The sequence below is a fragment of the Cryptomeria japonica genome, chromosome 7 (genome assembly GCF_030272615.1).
Source record: "Cryptomeria japonica chromosome 7, Sugi_1.0, whole genome shotgun sequence".
NCBI classification, from domain to species: Eukaryota; Viridiplantae; Streptophyta; class Pinopsida; order Cupressales; family Cupressaceae; genus Cryptomeria; species Cryptomeria japonica.
In genome coordinates this window covers 557,717,039-557,726,821 of record NC_081411.1, presented here as the reverse complement: position 1 = coordinate 557,726,821, position 9,783 = coordinate 557,717,039, and the positions used below count along the sequence as shown (strand labels likewise).

The 9,783-nt window shown below is 34.0% G+C and overlaps 1 protein-coding gene across 1 annotated transcript; it reads right to left on the bottom strand.

Annotated features, from left to right (window-relative positions):
• Nucleotides 1-3,702: 3,702 nt before the first annotated feature.
• Nucleotides 3,703-9,511, bottom strand: LOC131031110 (uncharacterized). The gene is made up of 8 exons (XM_057962143.2): nucleotides 8,831-9,511; nucleotides 5,914-6,061; nucleotides 5,670-5,820; nucleotides 5,403-5,528; nucleotides 5,234-5,314; nucleotides 4,892-5,084; nucleotides 4,480-4,750; nucleotides 3,703-4,355 (listed from the first exon to the last, which is right to left on the bottom strand). Exons 1-8 carry the CDS (start codon nucleotides 9,020-9,022, stop codon nucleotides 4,129-4,131), a joined length of 1,389 nt encoding a protein of 462 aa, XP_057818126.1. The 5' UTR covers nucleotides 9,023-9,511; the 3' UTR covers nucleotides 3,703-4,128.
• Between the last annotated feature and the right edge of the window lie 272 nt (nucleotides 9,512-9,783).

Below are 9,783 nucleotides of genomic sequence, written 5' to 3'. Positions count from 1 at the left end.
GAAATTTATAACTAAGGATTTGTGCATCAAAATTTAGATCACAAGGGTATTATATAATTTATGAAGACTTATTTCACCTTTTACACATCTTTTAACTACTAACACGAACGGGCTATTTTTAAATTTAAATAACTCGTTCGCGTTAAGGCTCGTATAACCAGGCCTAAATCCAAGCCGAAATGCGTTTGCGTTTTTTGAAATTAAAAACGCGCACGGGTTTTTAAAAGCGCGAGCGAGTTTATGAAAACAAAAACACAAACGGGTTTTTAAAAACAAAAGCCAGTTCGCGTATTTAATGGTAGAAAACCCTCCAAAAGAAAGAAACTGTGCGACTATGGGTGAAAATGACCCAATCAGCCGCAATAAAAAAATAAAATTATTCTTAGCAAAATGTGAATGGGTTTTTAAAAACTAAAACCCCTACGCGTTACGCATTTCTTCAAGGATTATTGTTCTTTTTATCTCCTTTCAGTTACATTTTTCCAATTATTTATAAGATTGTATTTTTATAAAAGTATGTATAAATATATGATTAAATATAAAATTCCATAATAAATTACATGTAGTGGATTAAACTTTTTGATGAAGAATTATTAATGAATTATAAATTTTTCTTTTCAATAATTGTTTTTCTAATATAAATATTTAGATATCAATTATATTTCTATAATTTTAGAGGTATCCAAGGTTAATATGATTCTTATAATTAAATTAAGACAATCTTTGTTCCATAATCAAACTAAATTAGAATAGAGTAACTTCAAATATATCAAAACATAATAATAACACTCAAAAAATCCAATCACTAAAAAAATAAAAAATATTTTTTAAATAATAATTATAAAGTGACTTTTTACTTTATATCTGTTACATAAATTTTATTGCAAAGGAAAAAATCACATTTCCATCATTCGAATGACCTTTTATATTTCAAGCATGAAAAGGTGAATATGAGCATCTCAGACTAAGTGCAGGGGAAAGAACAGATTACTTGGATCCAGGGCTTAATAGAGAGGGAGAGATCCCCCAAGTCCACAACTTTCCTAGAATCAAATCACGATCACAAACTTATTTGTTAGACTGGCGGAACGTTTCCAGAAAAGTTTTCCAGATACCGTACCTCATTCACTGAAAAATAAGTCATTGATCATCTTAAAATAAGAGATTTAACCACCCAAATAAAACAATAAAACTCTTTATAGAATAAAACTAATTCATTAAGAGAGTTCAATAATATCTTTTCAACCATTTGTATTGTTTTTTCAAAACACATGCTATCACAGTTTGCTCCCGGAAATCAATCTGTACAATAATACCAAACCGGCTTAAAGCATCTTACCATAGTGCATAATAAATTCATTACTTGTGGATATAGATTCAACACAAATACTAAACTGGAGACTTTAAAAAAGAACTCAACTCATCAACTTTTGTAGCCTAAATTCATCGATACCTACAATATGAAAAGAATGCATAGCATGCGTGATTTTGAAGATATTTGTAGGAATACATCAACCAAAGCTCTTAACTCCTTGTGACCCTGTTTAATCAGAATAAAGTGGATGCAAAAAGAGACTTTGTTTTACACAATATGCTCATGAAAGCTTTCCAATCAATTGTATTGTCCATTTTTTAAAGACATAACGCATGCTATCATAAGTAGACACTTCCAGTAGTTAGTGGAAGTTAAAACAAAGCAAAGAAAAGAAACATTATTATGAAATGAAGCTAAGATTGAAGAGCAGTGAGAAGCACAAACACGAAATAGATAGATATGTCATTTCATAATTTTCTTGCATGGTCCATTATAATTTCGATTATCATTGTTGGATATGTGTGTTGTGAGAGGACGATTTAAGAGGATTTAATGAATTGGATAATTGTGTTGAAAGAAGCTTACTTTATGAAGAGAGAACTAATTGAATGTTCTAATACGAAGAAAACAGTGCATTCAAATAAAAATCAAACAAAGTTCAAAATGTATTTTACCCTTCACTGATAAAGCTTGCATGAGTGAAACCTGCACAAAGAGATTTTTCGTTTCTCAAGCATTGGAGTATTGAATTTTGCAACCTCCTTATGCTTTCTAAAAGCTTCTGCATACATTCCATTTTTGTCATCCATTCGAACTTTAGATTCCCAAAATTTGGGGACGATTGAAGTCCTGCTTTCGATGATCAAATGGAGCTCATCCAAACACCACTCAGATTTTGCAAAGTCTCCAAAGAGAATTACAAGATGAACAGCAGTTGTGCGTAATGCCCAAGTTATAGCTTCTAGTATGTATTCCCCAATGTTTATTATCACCAGTGGATTTATGGCCATCATTCAACTATGGTAAGTTATAGTATGATAACAGAGGCAACGAATCATACAATGGTTTATCTTCCATGCAAAATGTAACAGTTCTGTAGAGTGTAGCGAATCATTATAACGTTTATCTTTAATGGGGACAACTGGCAAAAGGGTTGAATTTACTATTTATGGGTTTAATACGAAGACAAAATGAAACCTCCAAAGTAAAAAATTTAACGATAAAGCATCTAAAGAATCCATTACTGATCACAATAATGAAGGCATTTATCAGATTTTATCGCATGAAACATAAAAATTACAGAAGAGGGAGAATAACAAAATAAAAAAGGATGTTAAACCAATATCTAAACTGGGGATTAACTATAATTATGAGAATCTTGGTAAAAAATCTACACACAATGGATCAGAGATAAGATTAAAAAAATCAGCATCCAAACATTTTTTCCAAAGCCCAGGAAAAGATCGACATACATGTCGGACGAGACTGATTAATGGATGAATTAAATCTGCACAAATTGAAATATTTGGAGGCAACCTGAAAGAAACTCAAGACTTTTTCCAGCAGCACCTCTTTTTCTTCCTCATCAATTTAGCAAGGGCTTCTTTACTGCACAAATATCATGTTCTTGCAAGAACGCAACTCTTAGTGAATACATTGGCAATTCATCGGGACGAGACTTTGTGCGAGAACCCACAGAATTTAATCCTCAATATTTTCCCAACCACAGCAAAGAGAGTGCCATTGTAAATGACTCTTGACTGCTGAAACTCATCTCATCTCCATGGAATAGAGAGCCAAAACGCCGTGGTGATATTTCTTTGTTTTATAAGCACCAAGGTGACTCTTCGCCAACCTGACTCTTGAATACCCTCCCTGTTCACCACTTCTGTAATAAGTTCTGCATGATATGCAATTGTAACTGCCATGCCTACGCAACTGATGGGAATAATGAACATTTCTTTTTTCTTACATGGACCTGGTGACCTCCTATTGCTGCCATTGTAGGTTACTTTTGCTGCCATTGTAGGTTACGCCTCTCTGTGTAATTATAACATAATATAGTTTACAACGATTATGCTGATCAATATTTTATTTGCAACATTTTGTGTTTTTCAATATTTTATATTCTTTTAACATTTTATAATTTCATTTTTTATTGTTCATTCATTTTTCATTGTTCAACCACTTACTCATTTTACCATTATAGTTATTATGTGACATGCAAGCAACTACAATAATAGTAAAAACATTTCCCAATTAGATTACATCAAATGCACTATTTTATTTATTTGAAAGGACTTCAAAGTTTTAATTAACACACCAAGTCAAAAGGCACACAAGTTCAATTAACACCATGAGGATTCACACAAATTGAAACTCTAAAATACAGCCAAAAAAAATTGAGCATTACATGAGGACAAAACTAATTGAACATAGGTAAAATTACCTTGGGAACAATTACACAGTAGAAACGGCAAGTTGTACTCCAAAATACAGATTTACAGGGACAAATTCTTCTACAACAGACATCACCATTACAAGTTCGTAAAAAATCGAACTTCCACAGTCTATAAGCCCTATTCTATTTAGAATATGCTTGACGTTCAGGGACTCCAATATATGATAAATGTAAGCATGTAGCATAATTTGGATCACATCGAACACTTCACATCTGCTATCAACTTACAACCACAGATCCGCATAATTTGGATTACATCGAACACTTCACATCTGCTATCAACTTACGACCACGGATCCTTAAACAATCAAGCACCCATTGCTGTAAATAATTTGCACGCTTTGTGGGCACCTCAATTTGACCATACATGAACCAAACCATGCCTATTTCCTGTATATATTTCATTCCGCTCCTCATCATAAAAAAGGGCAGTGATGTCTTCAAGAGCTTCATGTACAGTACTTCTGATTGCAGATGCATTTGGACGATTTCTAGGACTAATTTGAACGTTTGGATCATTGGCACGGATCTTGGCGAGACACTTCCCAGTTAATATGTTGCTTATATTTATGGAACCAACTGCAAATGCATCAAATACAACTCAATCATGAATCTACATTTCACAAGCGCTTGATAGCAAAAATCTAAAAAAAATTAGAGAACAAAGTTCTGTAAGACCTCTTTTCAAAACAAAATTTCTTACCATTTTCTTCTTCATCTGAAGAATGAGGATGTGCCTTGCAGTAAGAAATAATCAAATCTTGATCACTAGTTATATATATGTTATTTGTGTTACAATCTGGATGCCACAACAAATGGTCTTCAAATGATGTAACCAGCTCTCCTCGAAAATTCCATACAGCAACTGTACGATTGCGGAATGTCAAGAATAACTGATTCTCATAAAGAAAAATGAAAGCCGACGGTGTCATAAACTCTGTTCTGCTTACTTCAGTCAATTGTGCATTTCGAACCTGCCAGTCATTACCACCATCAATAACTTATTTATAGGAAATTTGCAATCAATAGCAAGAACATACAAGATGCCTACAAGAGTTAGCTAATCTAACAAACTTTGCTTGGAGCATATGTTACATAATCACTTAAAGACTCACATCAAGTATTTGAAGGTTCTCATTTTCTTGCTTTACAAGAAGCTTCTCATTGAACTGCTCAATGAAATCAACTTTTTTATTGCGATGTAACAGGTGATTGAATGCTTTTAAAACAGTACCATCCTCTATAGACAAGATTTTGAGAGGAACATGCCCACTAGCCCTGTCGAATATCAGTAACATAATCCCTGGACTGTTCAGAAAAAAAGAAACAAGGATTAGACGAATACGTGTAATTCAAATAATGGAAAAAGTTCAGTCAACAATTTCCAACCCTGACAATACTGATTTCAAAGAACTTGAGCTCAGTTGACCAAATTAAATTGGAGAATCAGTTCTCACCTAATCTTTATCTCTTGGACATGTTCATCTGATATTGAATACAACATTGTATAGTTCTTTAAGTCAAACACCTTATAGATTCTGTTAATCATTGAAACAACAACAGAGTTTAGGCCAAAGAAATTTAAACTAAAACCATTCAATGGTTCAATTTTAATAACATGCTTACCCATCTTGAGCAGAATAGGTAAGGACCTTTCCATTGACATCATCGAACTCCACAAATCCAGGCCATTTCAATGACTCGGACTCAAACAAAGCAAATCCTGCATCTGGTTGACCCCTCCGAATATATCTGCCAGTTTTAATGTTTTTATTATTATTGAATCCATCATTATTCCAACTACCAATTTATAAGATGTACTTGAATTGATTAAAGATATATATTTGCTGTTCCATCAGACACTTGGAGATCAAAGCTTAAAGCAATACATACTCGATAGGTGTTGTCCTGCATTTAAGGGAACTGAAGTTATCTGAAGCATATACAGAAACTGTGATGAGTGAATCATTGTTCTTATTATAAAAGAGGCTTCGAATCACTTCATCTGGGCTTATGTTCAAGAAACATATTTTTTTGTTTGCCTCTGCAAACACAAACCATAGTGTTAGATACCAGGGAGAAACAATCACAGAGACTTCCAAATATAAATTGCTATCAGGGCAAAGTCTCTACTCACCTCTGCTAAATGCTGCACAAACACCAGATTGCGCCAAAGCAAATACAATATCACGTGCTGCAACAATTTCTATTATTTTAGATCTCTTTTTTAGAAACTGCAGTTTCAAAAACCAATGTGCCTTGGGATCATAAGTGTCAAATTCTTCCTGCAAATTAGAGAAATTATTAGTTTGGCATTTTACAAATTTTATGAGTTATACTTACGCAAAAAAATCTCCACCAAATGTTTCAGCCCATGTAACTACACGGAGCAAACAATAAAATCACATTGAGAAACATAGTGAGAACAATAGTGACACATGAGCAGATTAGAAATACAACAGACAATCTTGAATAGCAACATGAAGGTCCTGAAATATGTCACAGGGTTTGCTGAATTTCAAGCAAAAAGTTTAAAATTCAGCTCACTTAATGAAAACCCAAAATATGACTTCAATTCATACAGAAAAGGACTTAGGGTTTTTTAGTTACAATCAATTTTTAAGATGTGTTTTCAAGTAAATTTTTTTTATTTTTCTTGACAAAATCAAAATCACAAGCTTCGCTGTTATTTTTCAGCCATCTTTGTCGTTGTCCTGTTGGGCAGATTGAGACAATGGAAATGTAATCAACTTCACAAGAGAAGTTTTTGTTTGCGTGACTTTTTAGTGAGTTTTTTCTTGGGTTCATAATGCACTACAGAACAGGTGGATCCCCCATTCATACATCTCCAAATTGCTGTTGTGAGGTAAGAATCAGATCCTAAGAGATTCGGAAGCAGAGAGCTTGATTAACACCAGTGACCAATGCAGTCAGTCTGATGTCCATAGCCAATGATTATCCATCATTCTCCTTTACTCTGCAAAATACAGCTGCAGGAGGCCAAAAAGGGATGTCATTTGTTTTCTTTTCTTTAGGTTTTGTTTTTAAATAAAATATAAGGATATTGTTTTCTTTTATATAAAGTTTATTAAGATTCAATATTTGAAATATTTAATTTAGATTTTAGATTACAAAATTTTACATATTTTGTACTTACAATATCTGAATTAAAAATTTAAAATCTTTTTATATTTTAATATTGTGGATTCTTGATAGAGCACCAGGCTCAGAATATGGATGCAACTTTTTGATTCTATTAATATAATGGGAATTGCCTCCTTGGTAGCGCTTACCTAACAAAAAAAATATATATAGGCTATATTTTTTATATTAAAAAAATCTATGAATTTATATTCCTAGAGTTTGATCATGGATTTTTCTTTGGCAAAATTATCTTTGCCAAATTTATCTGAATTTTAATATAGCCGAACATGAATACAAACATGAACCTTGTGACGTAGGTCTTGTACTCTGAGTCTTGGCAAAAGACTCCTGAAGCTGAGTTCAAGTCAGGCTCAGCAAGTCTGCAGCCTTGACTCACAGACTCAGCTGAGACTGACAACTGAAACTCATGAATCGCCCACTGAATGACTTGTATGAGTGAGAAAAAATAGAAACACTTTAAAAAAAAAAAATTAAAAAGAACACATTTTTCAGTTTTTTTACTTGCAAAGTTTTAGCCAAGTTTTTCCACCAAGTCCAATTCCATGTCGCAAAGCAATTTCCCTCTCACCATCTGAGTTTCAACATTATGGTATTGACAAGGTGCAAAAATCTAGCAACAAACTCAATTCACCTACCTCACGGGAAAAAGCATGCACCCCTACCACTTGGGAAACAATCCACGAAGACACAATATGAGATACTTATGGAATAAATATTGCTGTGTAGAATAAAAAATAAAACAATTCTCCGAATATAATCAACTGTTATGGAAGAAATTTTCTTACAAAAGTAATTTCCAACATAATTTCAAAATTCATCAGAAGAGTGTAACTCTCAAGCGATCAATAAATGATTAATATAAGTCAAATGCTAAAAAAATTGGAATATGAAGAGCAAAGCATGGACAAATCAAATAAATTTTGCTGATAATGGCACACTTAAGCCTTTTACCAGATAAAATGCAATGATATCTAGAAGGCCTTACATAGAAAAAATGTGCAGAGACAATAAAAAAGAAATTTGCAAACTTATAAGCCAGAACTATATATTCTAAGCAGATAAGTATAGAAATAAAAGAATCAATAATGTCTTGCTCAAACATCTTATGCTCAACCAATCGTCAGGCTGTTAAAATTTTCCAGCAATTACAAAGAGTTACCGGATACTGATACAGGTGGGATATAAATCTAAGTAGGTTGCTGCATGCGTATAAGGCACTGCCCTAACCAAGCCGGATCAGTATGCCTGTAGCTTTACAATTTTTGGGTACTCTATAACACAATACACTGACAATATCTGTAACCTGGTCATATCTAAGCTAACTTTTTTACACTATCGAGTCTCCTTGGCTTATACCTTCGGTACCTTCAACAAAATAACACATTTGAATGTTTATTGTTAAGGATGGAATCACAGTGATGACAACAGAGATTTTAGCATCCCTTCTTCGTAATTACAGTAAAACCAAACAACCGAAGGCCTTGTGAATTAATTAAAACATAAACTGATACTAATAAATTCAAATGCATCGATTTGAGACAACATTCTATTATATTTTCATACCTAACTCAAAATTTCAATAGAAAATCTTTCGAATTCGTAGTTTCAAATGCATGAAATAAAAGGCATTTAAAACTTCCACAAAGAATGCAAAGTTCTTCAAAAAAAAATACTCCAAGTTGAGAGTAGTCATCGTTGGTTAAATATTAATATCGCATTCAACACCGAAAAATAAAACCAAAACAATAATAATAAAGTATGCAACCACGATTTGCCGACAAAATGTAATTTTCTCTGCTCCGAACACAAGCAAAGAAAGGAAGAAATGAGGCAAAAAGAACCAAACCCTAGGTCAAAATTGACACCACAGACAATAAATAAACCCTAACCTGTAACTGAAAATTTCGAAACTTCTCTTGCGCATTGGAGATGTTGAAAGCCCTATTCCCGCTGGTTCCGATCTCCCGTCTCTGGAGCTTCCGCACACAGTTTGTAGTATCACCTATGCGCTGCCGTTTTCCAGCCACAACCCGCCGGCCACTGCAGGGCCGAGGACTCGCCGCAATCTTCCTCCCCTCCATCTGTCCAAATGAACCTGCTTGGACCTCTAAAACAGAAACACCATTATCTAAAATCCCTTCTTGTCGCCATGCAGGAGAAGAAAAAACCCTAATTCCTCAACTTGAAATTGAAAAATGATCTGACCACGCTACAAGATTCGTATTTACACCTAAAACCCCTTCTACAGCACTCCTGACTCCGTGACGCCAACATAACCCCTGAAGAGGCAAACCCTAATACAGAAGAAGGTTAAACTCCGAATCGTCGGACCGCATCACAGTACGCAAAAACCCTGTGATTGTGTAGAACGCGCAACAAGATGTCGCACCATGATCTCGCAATCAAACGAGAAGATCCACGGAGCCGTTTACGACATCCGGGAATTTTTCCTACCCTGCAATAGCAAACATAAAAAAGGAAATGCCATATCCGTTAAGTGACGGGAAAATGCTATGGGTTGGGATAATAGAGTGTATTTGAATGTCGCTTTCGAATCCGACTCGGATTTCGAAAATGAAGCTGCCTAACGGCCGTCAGTTTGTTTTATAAGAGTTGACGGACGGTAACGGAAATTTCAAAAAAATGACTTTGTTGCTTGGGCTTCTGCCGTTTTAGGAAATTTCTTTTGAAAAACTGAACGTTGAACCGGCACACTCTGATTTTTCTCTGTTTTTAAGTTTAAAAAGGTGGTTTTTCTAATTGTGTAATTGTGATTTCTTTAATTTTGTGTTCAAGTAGATTTAGGAGGCGATTTTTCTAATTTTGTATTCAAGTAGATCTT